Below are 19,283 nucleotides of genomic sequence, written 5' to 3'. Positions count from 1 at the left end.
TAGTGCAAAACTTTTGAACTAGCTTGATAGAGGGATGGGTAACTATGCAAAAACTCAGAGTACAAAAAATAGTTATCAAAAGATAGAGTGTGAAAGGCAAAGTAAACAAAATGTTGGAAAGTAAATAAGGAATACAGCTGCATTTAATGATCTATTCCGAAGGGCAATGAATATAATTTATAAGGCTTTGTGAATGTGCTGAGGACTCATTTAAAGATAAAACAGATATTTGAAGGTAAATCTGTCTCTGGTCAATGGGATCAATAGACACTAGGTGCAGGAGTAGGCCATTCGGCTCTTCGAGCCAGCACCACCATTCAATGTGATCATGGCTGATCATTCTCAATCGGTACCCCGTTCCTGCCTTCTCCCCATACCCCCTGACTCCGCTATCATTAAGAGCTCTATCCAGCTCTCTCTTGAATGCATTCAGAGAATTGGCCTCCACTGCCTTCTGAGGCAGAGAATTCCACAGATTTACAACTCTCTGACTGAAAATGTTTTTCCTCATCTCTGTTCTAATTGGCCTACCCCTTATTCTTAAACTGTGCCCCCTGGTTCTGGACTTCCCCAACATTGGGAACATGTTTCCTGCCTCAAACGTGTCCAATCCCTTAATAATCTTATTTGTTTCGATAAGATCCCCTCTCATCCTATATTCCAGTGTTTACAAGCCTAATCGCTCCATTTCGATTCAGGAAATTGATCCTATTGATCAGAAATTGATTTATGAGCCCTCTGCTCATTCACAAAACCTTCGGTTAAGCTTTAGCATGGTTTGGGAACAGCTCCATCCAAGGCCACAAGAAATTACAGTGAATTATGGACGCAGCCCAGACCATCACACAAACCATCCTTCCTTGCATTGACTCCACCTGCACCTCACGCTGCCTCAGCAAGGCCAGCAGCCTAATCAAGGACGAGTCGCACCCTGGCCACTCCGTCTTCTCCCCTCTCCCATCGGGCAAAAGGTACAAGTGTGAAAACGCACACCTTTAGATTCAGGGACAGTTTCTTCTGAGCTGTTAACAGGCAACCGAACCATCCTACCAACAACTAGCGTGCAGTCCTGAGCTATTATCTACCTCATTGGAGACCCTCGGACTATCTTTGATCGGAATTTACTGGACCTTATCTTGCGCTAAACGTTATTCACGTTATTCCCTTTATCATGTGTTTGTACACTACGGATGGCTTGATTGTAATCATGTATTGTCTTTCCGCTGACTGGTTAGCACGGAACATGACAATTAACTAAACCAAACATACTGCAACAATAAAAAGACAGCCACATTTAGAGGCCACTCGATGACAAGGTGACCGACCAGTGGCGCTCCACAAATATCAGAACTGGGACCTCGGTAAACATAGAAAATAGGTACATAGAAAATAGGTGCAGGAGTAGGCCATTCGGCCCTTCGATTATTCGGTTATTAATTTATTGAATTTTTAAAAATTTACATCATCTATGTATTATGTTTACAGGCATGTTAAACTGCCACAAGTAAGAGTTAAATATAAAATATCGTATATAAAATACAGAAATATATATATATATATATTTTGGAGGAACATGTGGAGGCTTTAGAGAGAGTGCAGAAGAGGTTTAATCAAGAAGATACCTTGATTAGGTATGAGCTATATGGTGAGATAAGATATACATGGATAGACATAAAATATTGGAGTAACTCAGCGGGACAGGCAGCTTCTGTGGACTGAAGGAATGGGTGACGTTTCACAGAGTGCTGGAGTAACTCAGCGGGACAGGCAGCTTCTGTGGACTGAAGGAATGGGTGACGTTTCACAGAGTGCTGGAGTAACTCAGCGGGACAGGCAGCATCTCTAGAGAGAAGGAATAGGTGATGGTTCGGGTCGAGACCCTTCTTCAGACTCGATAAACTTGGATTCGTTTTATGGAGTCAGAGACTGAGGGGTGACATGATAGAAGCACATAAAATTATGAAAGGCATAGATAGGGTAGACAGCCAGAACCTTTTTCCCCAGGGTAGAATTTTTAAATAATAGATATATGCTTAGGTTTAAAGTGAGAGGGAAAGTTTAAAGGAGATTTGCAAGGCAGGCATTTTGTTTACACAGGAGTAACATGTTCCTAGAATGTGAAACCAGGGGAAATGAAACAGGCAGATACTATCACAATGTTCAAAAGGCATTAGATGAACAAGCAGGGAATGGGGAATATATTAGACCACGTGCAGGCAGATCAGATTAGTTTAAATTGGCAGTGGTGGGCACAGACATCATGGGCATGGTCCTGTGCAGTACTTCCGTTAGGGCATGAAATGAGATTTGATTGGGTAGGCAGGGCCCATTCTCACTGGAACATGGGTAACCTTCTAGATATTTATAAAATGATGCAGGGGTTAGATAGGAAAGGTTGTCAGTCTTTTTTCCCCAGGGTAAGGGAATCTAATACTAGAGGCACGGTGGCGCAGCGATAGAGTTGCTGCCTTACAGCGAACGCAGCGCCAGGGACCCAGGGTCAATAATATATTCCATTATTCGTCCCACACCGGGGAAATTTACATCCCGACTACGGGTGCTGTCTATATGGAGTTTGTATGTTCTCCCCGTGACCTGCTTGGGTTTTCTCCGAGATCTTCGGTTTCCTCCCACACTCCAAAGACGTACAGGTTTGTAGGTTAATTGGCTTGATAAATGTAAAGATTGTCCCTAGTGGGTATAGGATAGTGTTAATGTGCGGGGATCGCTGGTCGGTGCGGACCCAGTGGGCCGAGAGGGCCTGTTTCTGCGCTGTATCTCTACACTAAACTTAAGGACATAGGTTTAAAGTGTGGGGTGAATGCTGCCTGAAATTCTTTTTGCAGTACTCATTCCAATCGCTGGTTTGGCTTGGTATGAGCTCCACATATCCCAAGCAGGCAGTGTATGCGTCTTCTGCACAGATACATTGATTTGTAAAAGATATTACATGATGTTTGATAAATATCGGTCCTGATACAATAACCGATTCCTGAAAATTCCAGTGAGACAGGAAGAGCGTAGGGAAAGTAGGACGATCTATATTGGTCTTCCACAGGCAGCATGCACTCAGTGGGCAGACTGGCTGCCCCCTGAACACTGCCTCCATCAGTCACTGAAAGTATGCAGGTACAGCAGGCAGTGAAGAAAGCTAATGGCATGTTGGCCTTCATAACAAGAAGAGTCGAGTACAGGAGCAGAGGTCCTTTGGCAGTTGTACAGGGCCCTGGTGAGATCACATCTGGAGTATTGTGTGCAGTTTTGGTCTCCAAATTTGAGGAAGGACATTCTAGCTATTGAGGCGGTGCAGCGTAGGTTCACGAGGTTAATTCCCGGGATGACGGGACTGTCGTATGTTGAAAGAATAGAACGACTGGGCTTGTATACACTGGAAATTAGAAGGATGAGAGGGGATCTTATTGAAACATATAAGATTATTAAGGGATTGGACACACTAGAGGCAGGAAACATGTTCCCGATGTTCGGAGAGTCCAGAACCAGGTGCCACAGTTTAAGAATAAGGGGTAGGCCATTTAGAACAGAAATGAGGAAAAACTTTTTCACTCAGAGTTGTGAATCTGTGGAATTCTCTGCCTCAGAAGGCAGTGGAGGCCAATTCTCTGGATGCTTTCAAGAGAGAATTGTTAAAGTTGTTAAAGTTTAGGGATATGGGGAGAAGGCAGGAATGGGATACTGATTGTGGATGATCAGCCGTGATCACAGTCAATGGCGGTGCAGGCACGAAGGGCCGAATGGCCTCCCCCTGCACCTATTGTCTATAACTCATTGGAAAATGGAACAAGCTGGAGGTGGTGAACGCTCAGCCTGCTCACCACCCTGACTTCTCTGGGGCAACTCATTCAACTGACCTGCAGTGACCAATCATATTTGCAACTAAACACAAAAGTGTCCAGAATTACTTTACACAAGGAGAGAAGGCAGGCAATTACTCACCACATCTGTCACATTTAATATTTTCCGGGTCATTCCTTCAGCATCATGGGAAGGTGTGGGAGTGAACCAGAGTTTCTGGAATGTTTCGTTTACTAATTTCTGCAGAAGGACAAACCCAGTTAAATCTCAATCCAACTTAAAATTGTTCACAATAGCAACAAGACTAGATCAGCGTCTCTCCCACCTTTTACTGCATTGGATTAAATGGAATTGGGGAGAACTAGAGGACTACAATTGTTAGATATCGAGAGCAAGGGAGAAACTGGTAGACCATTTACTGTAATGTCGCCATTGGAAAGTGTACTTGATCACTGATATGAATACTTGGAGAAGATCGGGTTAATACACGATCAGCCAAAACATTATGACCACGGGATAGCCTTCGTTGCCCTCGTGCATCGATGAGCCTTGGGCGCCCAACACCCTGCCTGTCGCCGGTTTGTAGTTTGTCCCTCGGACCACTGTCGGTAGGTACTCACCACTGCTGACCAGGAACACCCCACAAGCTTTGCCGTTTCAGAGATGCTCTGACCCAGTCTTCTGGCCATAACAATTTGGCCCTTGTCAACGTCGCTCAGGTCTTTACTCCTGCCCATTTCTCCTGCATCCAACACATCAACATCAAGAACTGACTGTTCACTTGCTGCCTAATATATCCCACCCCTTGACAGGTGCCATTGTAACAAGATAATCAATGTTCTTCACCACCTGTCAGTGGTCATAATGTTTTGGCTGATGTGCAAATGATTACAATATGGATGTAGAAGGCATGATCAGTAAGTTTGCAATGAGGGTGGTGGGTGAGTGGAATGCCGGCAGATACAATAGTGACATTTAAGAGACATTTCTAGGCACATGAATATGCAGGGAATGAAAGGATATGGATTATGTGCAAGCAGATAAGAGTTAGTTGGCATCATGTTCAGCACAGACAATGTGGACCAAAGAGCCTGTTCTTGTGCTGTACTGTTCGATGTTCTTAGTCATGAGTGTAACAGGATAGCTTCCACTTGCCTTTGAGTGCAGTTCCAAACACACAGATAAAGCTTGACACCATCCAGGATGATATAGCCCCAATCACTCCACTATCCACTGCCCCATGCACTTATTCCCTTCACTCTTCTTATTTCCTTCTCCACAGCAATTAGGATTGTACAATAAATGCTGACCTCATCAGCAACACAGCAATCACCTTGTAGATGATTAAAAATATCAGGGAACTATTTTCTTTGAGCAGATGGGTCAGTAATCAAATTTTAATTAGCTGGTAAAAGATCCAGAAGTTAAGATTTCTTCCAAGAGGGCTCATTTAATCAGGATTCCATTTCATGAAATTATGGTGAAAGTAGGTTCCATTTTGTAACCTAGTCATTCAGCATGGAAATAGGCCATGACAGACATTTCTAGTTCTTTGAAAGAGCTAGCACTGGCCCATTTCTGACTATTTCTGTAGTCTGCTTTGACTCTGCAAATTGCACGCTCTCTAAGCTGTACACTGAACTCCAAATGCAATTTCATGTCATGTCAAGCAAATCCTGGCAATATGCATTCAGTAATGGTCATGAGAAAAGTTTGAATCACTGTTAATGAACATATTTGTTCATTGTTGAGGTATTCTGTTCTCCTCAATGTTGCAGGTCCCGAAGTTAAGGAGTTAGCAACCCACAGTTCACAGATCCAAATCCCAGCACAGTATATTTGACAATGATCACAAAAATTGGATGACTGAAGTGAAAATAAAATAGTTTCACTTCTGCCTTCTTTGGTCTACTGTATTAGATTGTTCCTCCCTATAAAATGGTTATAGGCGGTCCAAATATTCCGAAGCATTATCCCCACAAACACCATCCTAACTCCACATTCCCTGCCCTGTTCATAGACTCCAAACACTCTGTACACTGAACCTGTGCATTAACAAGAGAAGTTTCACACTCAACCTCCCCTCCATTAGATACATAGAAAATAGGTGCAGGAGTAGGCCATTCGGCCCTTCGAGCCTGCACCGCCATTCAATATGATCATGGCTGATCATCCAACTCAGTATCCCGTACCTGCCTTCTCTCCATACCCCCTGATCCCTTTAGCCACAAGGGCCACATCTAACTCCCTCTTAAATATAGCCAATGAACTGGCCTCAACTACCCTCTGTGGCAGAGAATTCCACAGATTCACGACTCTCTGTGTGAAAAAAAACTTTCTCATCTCGGTCCTAAAAGACTTCCCCCTTATCCTTAAACTGTGACCCTTTGTTCTGGACTTCCCCAACATCGGGAACAATCTTCCTGCATCTAGCCCCAAACTCTCCACCTTTGTCCATCCCGGTCGGTATTCATTCGAAATTCCCCACAGACCCCAACCCCAACCCCCTGCATTAACCTAAACGTTCCTCACTCCAATTCCCCAATTAACCTTAACTCTCCATTTTCAAGCGTTAATCCCATTCTCCCCACTTTCCTGAACTGTAGATTCTCCACACTCTCTTACTCTGTGCATTGACGTCAATTTCTACGCTCCATGCATTACGCAAAACTCTAGTCACACCCCGTGATATTGATCAGTATCTTTATACATCATCTTTAGCCCACCACACGAACGTCACCTTGGATTAGTTTGTGACCAGTTTTGATACACCAATTCCATGACCTTTGTGGTGTGCAGCTTGTTGTACACTGATAACCCATGACATGTTCATACCAAAGTAGCTTAAAAGGCCATGGCGCATTTTCGATAGGGGAGCTGGGTGCCAGCTAAACGTTTCATAGTTGATTCAAAGCCATGAACAATGGTAGATTCCATATTAACATTAGTTTGTGTGGTTTTACCTTAATACCCTCTTCATCATTGACCCTGCGAATCATTCTCACACACATCTCAGTCACTTTGGAGAACGTTGGTTGTTCAATACAGATGTCACGCAAAATCTTGATCACCCTCTTCCTCACACTGATACCAGTGTCCTGTAAAAGACAACTTGTTAACGTGGAGAACTCCAAGAATGCAAGGCACGAGCTGTGACATTTGAACCTGGTGGATCTAGTTTTTTTTAAAAATCACTTACTATTAACATAACACATGGAAAATGTTCCAGTACAGCGCAGAATGTGGCCCATCTGATCTGTGATGGCTCTTTGATAGAGTAGAACAATTAGTTCCACTACCGCGGCATTAGCCCTGGAATCGTGACAAATTCACACCAGTATTTGTCAAATTTAACTTTGCAACTCATTCCTGAATCTGCTTCCAACCTTCATTTTGAATCATAGAATTGTACGCTTGAATAGGTCCGCTTGACCCCTTATCCCCATGCTGACCAAGATCAACACCAATTACATTTGCCTGCATTTGGCACAATTCCCTCAAGAACTTTCCAATCTAAAGACCTGACCAAATATCTTCATGTGATCTACAGTGCCCTCCATAATGTTTGGGACAAAGTCTCATCATTCATTTAATTGCCTCTGTACTCCACAATTTGAGATTTGTAATAGAAAAAAAATCACGTGTGGTTAAAGTGCACATTGTCAGATTTTAATAAAAGTCATTTTTATACATTTTGGTTTCACCATGTAGAAATTACAGCAGTGTTTATACATAGTCCCCCCCATTTCAGGGCACCATAATGTTTGGGACACAGCAATGTCATGTAAATGAAAGTAGTCATGTTTAGTATTTTGTTGCATATCCTTTGCATGCAATGACTGCTTGAAGTCTGCGATTCATGGCTATCACCAGTTGCTGGGTGTCTTCTCTGGTGAAGCTCTGCCAGGCCTGTATTGCAGCCATCTTTAGCTTATGCTTGTTTTGGGGGTTAGTCCCCTTCAGTATTCTCTTCAGCATATAAAAGGCATGCTTAATCGGGTTCAGATTGGGTGATTGATTTGGCAACTCAAGAACTGACCATTTTTTAGCTTTGAAAAACTCCTTTGTTGCTTTAGCAGTATGTTTGGGATCATTCTCTTGCTGTAGAATGAACCGCCGGCTAATGAGTTTTGAGGCATTTGTTTGAACTTGAGCAGATAGGATGTGTCTATATACTTCAGAATTCATTATGCTACTACCATCAGCAGTTGTATCATCAATGAAGATAAGTGAGCCAATACCTTCAGCAGCCATACATGCCCAGGCCATAACACCCCCACCACCGTGTTTCACAGATGAGGTGGTACGTTTTGGATCTTGGGCAGTTCCTTCTCTCCTCCATACTTTGCTCTTGCCATCACTCTGATACAAGTTAATCTTCATCTCATCTGTCCACAAGACCTTTCTCCAGATCTGTGGTTGCTCTAAGTACTTCTTGGCAAACTGTAACCTGGCCATCCTATTTTTGCAGCTAACCGGTGGTTTGCATCTTGCAGTGTAGCCTCTGTATTTCTGTTCATGAAGTCTTCTGCGGACAGTGGTCATTGACAAATCCACGCCTGACCCCTGAAGAGTGTTTCTGATCTGTCGGACAGGTGTTTGGGGCTTTTTCTTTATTATAGAGAGAATTCTTCTGTCATCAGCTGTGGAGGTCTTCCTTGGCCTGCCAGTCCCTTTGCGATTAGTAAGCTCACCAGTGCTCTCTTTCTTCTAAATGATGTTCCAAACAGTTGATTTTGGTAAGCCTAAGGTTTGGCTGATGTGTCCAACTGTTTTATTCTTGTTTCTCAGTCTCATAATGGCTTCTTTGACTTTCATTGGCACAACTTTGGTCCTCATGTTGAGAAACAGCAATAAAAGTTTCAAAGGTGATGGAAAGACTGGAGGAAAGACTGGGTGCTGAGAGCTCTCTTATACCTGCATTAAGAAGGCAATTAAACAAACCTGAGCAATTACAAACGCCTATGAAGCCATGTGTCCCAAACATTATGGTGCCCTGAAATGGGGGGGACTATGTATAAACACAGCTGTAATTTCTACATGGTGAAACCAAAATATATAAATATGGCCTTGAATAAAATCTGACAATGTGCACTTTAACCACATGTGATTTTTTCTATTACAAATCTCAAATTGTGGAGTACAGAGGCAAATAAATAAATGATGGGTCTTTGTCCCAAACATTACGAAGGGCACTGTATATCTGTCCAGTCCCTGACTGTTCATGTGTGTACCCGAATGCTGCTATCATATTTGCTGCTGTCATAAATGTTGCTATCATATTTGCTGCTATCACCGTTTTCCCGAGCAGTGTGTTACAGGCACCCACAACTCTGTATAAAAAAAAACTTGCCCTGCACATCTCCTTTAAATGTTCCCATTAGCTGTATTAGCACTTCACTTTTGGCATCAGCCACAACATTGAGCCAAGAAGTCCTAAAAGGCCCAAGTTGGAATGTCTGGCCATTAACGTGATTAGTGAAATTTCATATACTTTCAAACGCACAGTCCGAGGGTTAATGGACTCCATGGGACTAAAAGCAGTACTTATTCAGAGTTCTGCATTGCAAACTTCTATGAGTCTACAATGAATGAGGTCAAATTGTAAACAAGAACTGGGGAAGAACACACCAATATTTCCACATAGCTAAACATAATACAACACTGTAGGAAATAAACTGCAGATGCTGGTTAAAATCGAAGGTAGACACAAAATGCCGGAGTAACTCAGCGGGTCAGGCAACATCTCGGGAGAGAAGGAATGGGTGACGTTTTGGCTTGAGACCCTTCTTCATTTTATGTCCACCTAAAATACAACACTGTCAGTTTTACAATACAAGGTTTCACAAGTGCATGGATTCAGTTCAAAGTCTCCCTGCTGAATTAACCCACATTCAAATACCCTTCAGATTCAGCCAGTCATTCCTTCCATGAAGGGACAATAGATGTTGGCATAGTCAACAGTGTTCACACTTTATGATCAAATAACCGAAAAAGTGAAGCTTCAAGCTGTGTGTGATTAACCAGTCTGAAGAAGGGTCTTGACCCGAAATGAGACGGGCGGCACGGTGGTGCAGCGATAGAGTTGCTGCCTTACAGCGCCGGAGACCCGGGTTCCATCCCGACTACGGGTGCTGTCTGTACGGAGTTTGTACCTTCTCCCCATGACCTGCATGGGTTTTCTCCGAGATCTTCGGTTTCCTCCCACACTCCAAAGACATACAGGTTTGTAGGTTAATTGGCTTGGTAAATGTAAAAATAGTCCCTAGCGGGTGTAGGATAGTGTCAGCGCGGACTCGTTGGACCGAAGGGCCTGTTTCCGCGCTGTATCTCTAAACTGAACTAATACTAAACGTCACCCATTCCTTCTCTCCAGAGAAGTTGCCTGCCCCGCTGGTATCACAAAATGCTGGAGTAACTCAGCAGGTCAGGCAGCATCTCTGGCGAGAAGGAATGGGTGACGTTTCTTGTCAAGACCCTTCTTCAGACTGATGTCAGGGGGGCGGGACAAAGAAAGGATATGGGTGGAGACAGGCAGACAGTGGGAGAACTGGGAAGGGGGAGGGGAAAAGAGGGACAGAGGAACTATCCAAAGTTAGAGAAGTCAATGTTCATACCGCTGGGCTGTCAGCTGCCCAAGCGAAATATGAGGTGCTGTTCCTCCAATTTGTGGTAGGCCTCACTATGACACTGGAGGAAGCCCATGACAGAAAGGTCAGACTGGGAGTGGGAGGGGGAGTTGAAGTGCTGAGCCACCGGGTGATCAGGTTTGTTAAGGCGGACTGAGCGAAGGTGTTGAGCGAAACGATCGCCGAGCCTGCGTTTGTTCTCGCCGATGTAGAGAAATTGACATCAAGAGCAGCAGATACAATAGATGAGGTTGGAGAAGGTGCAGGTGAACCTCTGTCTCACCTGGAAAGACTGTTTGGGTCCTTGGATGGAGTTGAGGGGGGAGGTAAAGGGACAGGTGTTGCATCTCCTGCGGTTGCAGGGGAAAGTCCCTGGGGATGAGGTGGTTTGGGTAGGGACGAGTGGACCAGGGAGTTACGGAGGGAACGGTGTGCTCTCTTGCCTGTCCCGCTGAGTTACTCCAGCATTTTGTGTCTACCTGTGATTAACCAAAGTTCATTCGTGGTCAGTCAGCTGAATGTTCTCCTGCCCGGTTGCCATTTTTATAATTCAGATCACAATAAGGCTTGAAAATCATCAACAATTTTCAAGGCAGAAAGACAAGTACAGGTTCATGGGAGGTTTAGACGGATATGGGCCAAAACGCAGCCAATCATTAATTGGATTAGATTGTAACTTCTACAGTAGGTCAATAAATGGACGTACCAGTATCCTCTCGATCAACATGTCGTAATACTGCTCCGTAAGCTGAGGTCGACTCAGCACAAAGCGACCCAGTAGCTCCACAGCTGCTTCACGCACACTCGTGGAATTGTCCATCAGGCGTCCATGGACCCCACGTTGCATGTCCAACTGTAAAGAGAACAGGCAACAGCTTTCAGATTCAACAGCTAAGGATCAAGAGCCAACGAGGACATGAGCCGTGAAGAGCAGGGTGAAAGAGGGATCTTGGCTTGCAAGTCCAAAGATCCTTGGAGCAGAGATGGTTAAAGACGAAATATGGGATAATGGGCTTCAGTAGTGAGGCACTGAATAGAAGAGCGGGCAGGTTATGTTCCTGCTTTATAAAACATTGATCAGGACTCTGATGGAGTATTGTGTGCAATTCTGATCACCACACTGTAGGACAGGGGGCAGAAGACATTCTTCATCTTGCCTGGGATGGAATGTTTTTGATATGAAGAGAGACTGGAGAAGTTGGTTCTGTTCTCCTTGGAGCAGAGGTTTAGTTTAGTTTAGAGATACAGCGTGGAAACAGGCCCTTTGGCCTACCGGGTCTGCGGTGACCAGCGATCCCCGCACATTAACACTATCCTACACACACATTAGGAACAATTTTTACATTTACCAAGCCAATTAACCTACAAATCTGTACATCTTTGGAGTGTGGGAGGAAACCGAAGATCTCGGAAAAACCCCACGCAGGTCATGGGGAGAACGTACAAACTCCGTAGTCCGGATGGAACCCGGGTCTCTGGCGTTGCATTCACTGTAAGGCAGCAACTCTACCGCTGCGCCACCGCAGGGACATGATTGAGGCATATAAATCATTAGTATAGATAGGTTAGACAGCAGGAATTTTTCACCATGTCAGAAGTGAATAAATTAGAGAGCAGAGATTCAGAGTAAGAGATAAGAGATTTGTTTTGAATATGAATCAATGATTTGACAGACAGCAAACTGGGCGCTGAAGTTGATGTGTAAGTAGCTCTACAGAGACCAGGAGATATGAGGAGGTCATAAATGAAGGGAAATGATGGGTGGCACAAATAAATCATTACCCTTGCAAGAATGCTAGGATCCACTGCAACTACCTCCGACAGACATTTCATGGCCTTTGTTCGTACAGCAATCGCACTCTCTCCGAGAACACGTAGAATCTGAAAATGGAAAACATCACCACATCCAATAAACAGCAGAAGGACTTTTCAGGAGTCCAGACACAGTTCCACCAGATAACCCTCACTCTAGCTTTCCTCTAGTCTTCTGGTGCTTCATCCATGGCTAAGCAGCTTGGGATAGAAACATAGAAAATAGGTGCAGGAGGAGGCCATTTGGCCCTTTGAGCCAACACTGCCATTCATTGTGATCATGGCTGATCATCCACAATCAGTAACCCGTGCCTGCCTTCTCCCCATATCCCTTGATTCCACTAGCCCCTCGAGCTCTATCTAACTCTCTTTTAAATTCATCCAGTGAATTGGCCTCCACTGCCCTCTGTGGCAGAGAATTCCACAAATTCACAACTCTACATGAAAACGTTTTTTCTCACCTCAGTTTTAAATGGCCTCCCCTTTAGACTGTGGCCCCTGGTTCTGGACTACCCCAACATTGGGAACATTTTTCCTGCATCTAACTTGTCCAGTCCTATTATTATTTTACAGATCTCTATAAGATCCCCTCTCATCCTTCTAAACTCCAGTGAATACAAGCCCAGTCTTTTCAATCTTTCCTCATATGACAGTCCCGCCATCCCAGGGATTAACCTCGTGAACCTACGCTGCACTGCCACAATAACAAGGACGTCCTTCCCCAAACTGGAGACCAAAACTGTACACAATACTCCAGATGTGGTCTCACCAGGGCCCTATACAACTGCAGAAGGATCTCTGCTGAAGAGGGATAGATCCTGTCAGGCTCTGGGGTCTGGGGTCCACCCTAACACACCCCAATATTTCTAAACCACCACCTACCGGATGCAAACATGTTTCAGAATACCAGCGTACCCCTCCCTTAACTCCCTGGCCCCCACATCCTTCTCCCTGGTACATACCAATAAGTAATATTCATTTATGACGTATCCCCTGGTCTATGAGGAATAGAAAAGACCAACTCTTTTCACATCTCATCCAAATGAACAAGTCCCCCCCCCCCTCATCTAGCTGTACGCTTTATTCCTAAAGCTAAGAATCGCTAACCAGTCTCTTCAAAGTCCTTGCAAAATCGGCATTGACTCCACAGAGATCCCTCCCACTGTAACTCCTTGGTTCACTCATCCCTTCCCACTGAAACCACCCCCTGGCAGGTACTTTTCCCTGCATCCACAGGGGATGTAACGCCTGGCCCTCCTCCCTCGGCTCCATCCAGGGACCCCTGCAGTCCTTCCAGGTCAGACAGAGATTCACATGCACCTCCTCTAACTTGATCTACTGCATCTGGTGTTCCGATGTGGCCAGCTATACATCAGCAAAACCAAACGTAGACTCAGTGACCGTATCGCTGAACACGTGCACTCAGTCCACCGAGGCCTGCGAGATCTTCTGGTTTCTAACCATTTTAACTCCCCTTCCATAAGGTTACATGTAAGAGGAGCAGAATTAGGCCATAACCCCTGGCACCCGTACTAATCAAGTACCCCTGACACCGGCAATAACCATTAACATGCTGACGTTCCTATCCTGGGCACCCTCCATGGTTAGAGCGAGGCCACATATAAACTGGACAACCAGCATCTCATATTCCGCTTGGGTAGCTGACACCCCAATGGTGTGAACATAGAATTTTCCAATTTTAGGTAGCTTCTACAAACACAACCTTCCCACTCCCCTTCTCCCCGGCCACCTGGTTTGGCTAACCTTGCACAGGTTTCTGCCCTCCCCCTATATTCCTTCCACCTTCACAACCTTTCTATCCCCGAGGATCACAATTCGTAACACTTTATTCCTTTGGGGCTCAGACCTGTTTTTTCATCTCTGGCCTTTGTCCAACAATCTGCCTATCAGAAAAACCCCTATTAACCCTATTCATCTACACCGCTCAGCCAAAACAGTACGACCCTCTCAGCCAAAACAGTACAACCCTCTCAGCCAAAACAGTACAACCCTCTCAGCCAAAACAGTACGACCCTCTCAGCCAAAACAGTACGACCCTCTCAGCCAAAACAGTACGACCCTCTCAGCCAAAACAGTACGACCCGATCAGCCAAAACATTATGACCACCTGCCTGCCTAATACGTTGTTGGTCCTTCGTGTGCAGCCCCATACACAGCAGAGTGCAATGCAATGTGGATTGTGACACATTCCTCCCGTCACCACCATTAACATTTTCTGTGACGTCCCACAGTCGACCTTCTGTCAGTTCAGACCAGACGGGATAGCCTTCGTTGCCCTCGCGCATCGATGAGCCTTGGGTGCCCCACACCCTGTCTGTCGCCGGTTTGTGGTTTGTCCCTCCTCGGACCACTGTCGGTAGGTACTCACCACTGCTGACCGGGAGCACCCCACAAGCCTTGCCGTTTCAGAGATGCTCTGACCCAGTCGTCTGGCCAGAACAATTTGGCCCTTGTCAAAGTCACTCTGGTCTTTACTCCTGCCCATTTCTCCTGCATCCAACACATCAACTTCAAGAACTGACTGTTCACTTGCTGCCTAATATATCCCACCCCTTGACAGGTGCCGTTGTAACAAGATAATCAATGTTATTCACTTCGCCTGTCAGTGGTCATAATGTTTTGGCTGATCCGTGCATTATCGCCCATGCTTTGTCCAGCCCCTCTTTTCCAACTTTCTTTTCCACTCCCTCTGCAATCATTCTGAAGACCCGAAGCGTCTCCTATCCACTTTCTCCAGAGCCGCTGCCTAACCCGCTGTTACTCGAGCATTTTGTGTCTTTCTGGTGTCACCGGCATCTACAGTTCCTTGTGGCTATGACATTGATCATGGTTTTCCTGAAGACAGCAGTTTACAGTAACACTCACCTGTGTCAAATAAATATCAAAGCTCTGTGCAAACGGCCTCATAGAGGCCAAGTATCGGACAATCAGACAGGCATCCTCATAGTCCACGTTAGCAGAGTTCATTCTGTAGGTGTGAAAGGAAACTAGTCAGACAAAGAAAGATGTATGTTTTAAGGTGGTCAGTAAAACAGTAGTTGTATGTTAGTTTAGCAGTCTACAGTTAACTACTTGACAGTCATTTCACTGAGATATCACAAGTTCAGTCTGCAGGTTTACACAGTTTAGTTTGCCCAGATATTTTCTGTGCAGTACATCGTGCTGCATCTGCTGCAGTAAGTGTGTGCACAAGTGGAATGCTACACTACCAATTACTACACATTAGATACTGATTCTCAATACTGCTTCAGCCAGCACCGATGAAAGACCAAGAAACACCAATTCACATGCTCTGAAAGTACTTCATTAATGGATCAACCTGCAGAAACCATCTTGAAACCTGAAATCAAATATTCTGAACGACATGCCTATTGCTGCACCTCACACTACAACACACAGAATCAGGGCAAGCTGGCCAAGTGTACACAAAATTGGCTTGAAAGTAGGAAACAAAGGGTGATGGTAGAGGATTGTTTTTCAGACTAGAAGTGGTGCGACACAAGAATCCGTCTACTACTGGTCATTATTTAGATGAACAATTTGGATGTGAATGTAGGTGGTATGATTAGCAAGTTTGCAGCTGACACTAAAATTGGCGGTATAGTGGACAGTGAAGATTATCTAGGAATAGGAACGGATCTTGACTAACAGGACCAGAGGTCCAAGGAATGCCAGATAGAATTTAATTCAAATAAATGCAAGGTGTTATATTTGGTAGAACAAACCAGAGTGGGACTTTCACAGTAATTGGTAAGGCTTTGGGGAATGATGTAGAACAGAGAGATTGAGGGGTGCAGGTATATTTTCCAGAGAGATGGCAACATAGCTGGACACGGTGGAGAAGAAGGCACTTAGAACACGTCTCCATCGGTCAGCATATTGAATACAGGAGCAAAAACACAAAGTGCTGGAAGAACACACTATGTAGTTAGTCATAGAGTGATAGTGTGGAAACAGGCCCTTTGGCCCAACTCGCCCACACAGGCCAACAATGTCCCAGCTACCCTAGTCCCACCTGCCTGCACTTGTTCCGTAACCCTCCAAACCTGTCCTATATGCCTGTCCAACTGTTTCTTAAATGATGGGATAGTCCCTACCTCCTCTGGCAGCTTGTTCCATACACCCACCACCCTCTGTGCGAAAAAGTTACCCCTTGGAATCCTATTCAATCTTTTTCCCTTCACCTTGAGCCTATGTCCTCTGGTCCTCGATTCCTCTACTCTGGGTAAAAGACTCTGCGCGTCTACCCGATCTATTCCTCTCATGATTTTGTACACCTCGATAAGATCCTCCTATGCTCAAAGGAATAGAGACCCAGCCTACTCAACCTTTCCCTATAGCACACACCCTCTAGTCCTGGCAACATCCTTGTAAATCTTTTCTGAACCCTTTTGTTCTAGTTGGTAGGAAGGATGTCAAGAAACTGGAGTGTGTGCAAAAAAGATTGAGGTTTTGAGTTATAAGGAGAGGCTGGGACTTTTTTTTCCTGGTGCATAGGAGACTGAGGAGGGAGGTTACAGAGGTATATAAAATCATGAGGGGCATTGACAAGGTAAATAGTCAGTCTTTTCCTCAGGGCAGGGATTCTAAAACTAAAAGGCAAAGATTAAGGTGAGAGGGAAAAGATTTAAAAGGGACTTGAGAGGCAACTTTCGCACAAAGGTGCATATGTGGAACAAGCTGACGGATGTAGTATAAGCAGGCACAATGATGACATTTAAAAGACACTTAGGGAGGTAGAGGAATAGGAAAGGATTGGAGGGCGAGCCTGCAGATGCTGAAATCTTGAACCGGAGGTGTTAAGTGGAGAAGGCAAAAGGGTGCAAGAGCTCCATTTTCAGGTAACCCCCCCCCTTCTCATCTACCCAACACCCCTACTCCACCACACACCCCTATCTTTGCAGCCCCTCGTCCCCCACTTCCCCGTCCTCCATCTACTCATCACCCACCCTACTCCAAGCCGGCACTTTTCTCTCCCTCCATCTCTCCCCTCACCCATGTCCATTCCCCTCAAACTCTTCCTATGCTTCTATACTTCACTCCCCATCCACCTTATCAGAGGCACTTACCACCACCAGCCTTGGTTACCATCTCCACCCTTCTCTTCGCCTGCCTGTTTCACCACCTAATCAAACCTCATCTGAACCGCCGACCTCTCACTCACCACCTCTTGCCTCTTCCTTCCCTTCACACCAGCTATCTCTGTTATACTCCATCAGTCTGAGAAGGGACCCGATCTGAAAGATTTGGAGGAACATTGCCAAGCGTAGGCAAGTGGGACAAGCTCGATTAGGCAACTTGGTCAGCACGGACCAGTTGGGCCGAAGTGTCTGTTTCTCTGCTGTATCGCTGTATTTTTGACTTACCTCAGGGTGCTAAATTGTGTTGGCGCAGTTTTGATTACAGAGCGAAGGAACTTCTTGCGCTTTTCTGCTCTTTGCATAATCTCTCCTGTGGACTCGAGCTCCCTGATATGCTGCGTCCCATCGGAGGAGTCATCATCCTTCTGATTCTGTGACTTCATTGCTTTTTCTGTCTCCATTGTAGTGTCACGGAACCATTGTGCAATGTAAAATTTCCGAGCAAACTGAAGAACACACACACATTTATTGCAGGGTCACAAACACCTTTACCGAGGGGTCACACATATACAACTTTCATTGCAGGGTCTCACACACACACACATACAGTTTAATAGTTTAAGCTAAAATATAGACAAGGCCCAGTGATTGTGGTGAGGAGTATTGAGAATGAAATAAAATCCATGTTAATTACAGCTTTTACTTTAATTTAGAGTAATTTCAATTTAATGCATGGATGGATTCTGCAGCAAAAGACTAAACTAATTTTGAGAGAAAATGTGTGGGCAGTATCAAAGCAAACAGAATGTTGCTATTTTGGCACAAGGAACTGCAACTGTATGTTCATGCCAAAACCACCCAAACAGAATATGAGATACTGTTCTTCCGGTTTGCGTATGGTCTCCCTCTGGCAATGGAGGCAACCCACGACAGAAAGGTCAGCATGGGAATGCACATGGTTAGCAACCAGGACATCCAGCAGGCCTCAGTGACCAAATGATTGGTGAAATGGTTGCCTGGTCTAGTTGATACAAAGGAGGAAACATTAGGAGCACTGAATTCAGCAAATGAGCTTGGAGGAGGTGCGCAGAAACCTGTCACACCTGGACAGACTGCTGTGGTCCCAGGATGGATGTGAGGGAGGAGGTATTACAGGTGTTACGTCTCTTGTGGTTACAGGGGAAAGTACCTGAGGAAGGGGTGGTTTGGGTGGGAAGGGTTGAGTGAAGCAAGGAGTTGTCGAGGGAACAGTCTTTGTGGAAAGCAGAAAAGATTGGGGATGGAATGATGACATCATGTTGGAGGCGGTGGAAATGCTGGAGACTGGTGGAGTGAAAGGTGAGGGAACTCTATCCTTGTTCCATCTGGGGGAATGGGGAGAGGAAGCAGCACCACTTAAACCACCCTATGTACCTGTGACCACTTTCAGGGTATTATTAATCTACACTCCTAGATCCCTCTGCTCTACAACATTCCCGAGGCCCGGCCATTTACTATGTAGATCCTGCCCTGGATTGGCTTTCCAAAATGAAACACCTCACTTATTCACATTAAACTATATTAGCCATTTCTCAATCTTGACCAAGTGAACAAGACCCTTCTGTAATTGTTGGTAACCATCTTCACTGGCAGGCATAGCTGGGGCCCATGTTAGTGTCCATGGCCACACCTCTAACTTGAAGAAAGGAAGTTTCTGTGCATGTGTAAATAGAAGGCAGTGGCTGAGGCAAGTGTGGAACATCTGGAGAACCAGGCTGGAGAATTATTAACAGAAAGAAAATAAATGACAGACTTTTCACCATGGATATCTCTGCAAGTATCTGTAAGGTGAGAGATGAGCTTATTTCAAATAATAATACAATCCCAACCACAAGAGATACATTGGGAGAAATCACTGGGACCTAAATGGTTTAAAGATTCAGCTAAA

The 19,283-nt window shown here is 45.0% G+C and overlaps 1 protein-coding gene across 12 annotated transcripts in view; it reads right to left on the bottom strand.

Annotated features, from left to right (window-relative positions):
* Positions 1–19,283, bottom strand: part of LOC144611663 (nipped-B-like protein) — a 323,382-nt gene that overhangs the window by 65,087 nt on the left and 239,012 nt on the right. For all 12 annotated transcript variants that reach the window (XM_078430871.1, XM_078430886.1, XM_078430895.1 and 9 more), the window contains 6 exons: positions 17,642–17,862; positions 15,141–15,243; positions 12,225–12,323; positions 11,149–11,295; positions 6,777–6,911; positions 3,955–4,053 (listed from right to left, as the gene is read on the bottom strand). In XM_078430871.1, coding sequence (XP_078286997.1) covers positions 3,955–4,053; positions 6,777–6,911; positions 11,149–11,295; positions 12,225–12,323; positions 15,141–15,243; positions 17,642–17,862 — 804 coding nt within the window. The remainder of the gene's footprint in view (positions 1–3,954; positions 4,054–6,776; positions 6,912–11,148; positions 11,296–12,224; positions 12,324–15,140; positions 15,244–17,641; positions 17,863–19,283) is intronic.

This window comes from Rhinoraja longicauda, chromosome 3, assembly GCF_053455715.1.
Source record: "Rhinoraja longicauda isolate Sanriku21f chromosome 3, sRhiLon1.1, whole genome shotgun sequence".
In the NCBI taxonomy this organism is placed as follows: domain Eukaryota; kingdom Metazoa; phylum Chordata; class Chondrichthyes; order Rajiformes; family Arhynchobatidae; genus Rhinoraja; species Rhinoraja longicauda.
The sequence above is the reverse complement of the archived record's forward strand: the minus strand, read 5'-3'. Positions and strand labels throughout refer to the sequence as shown.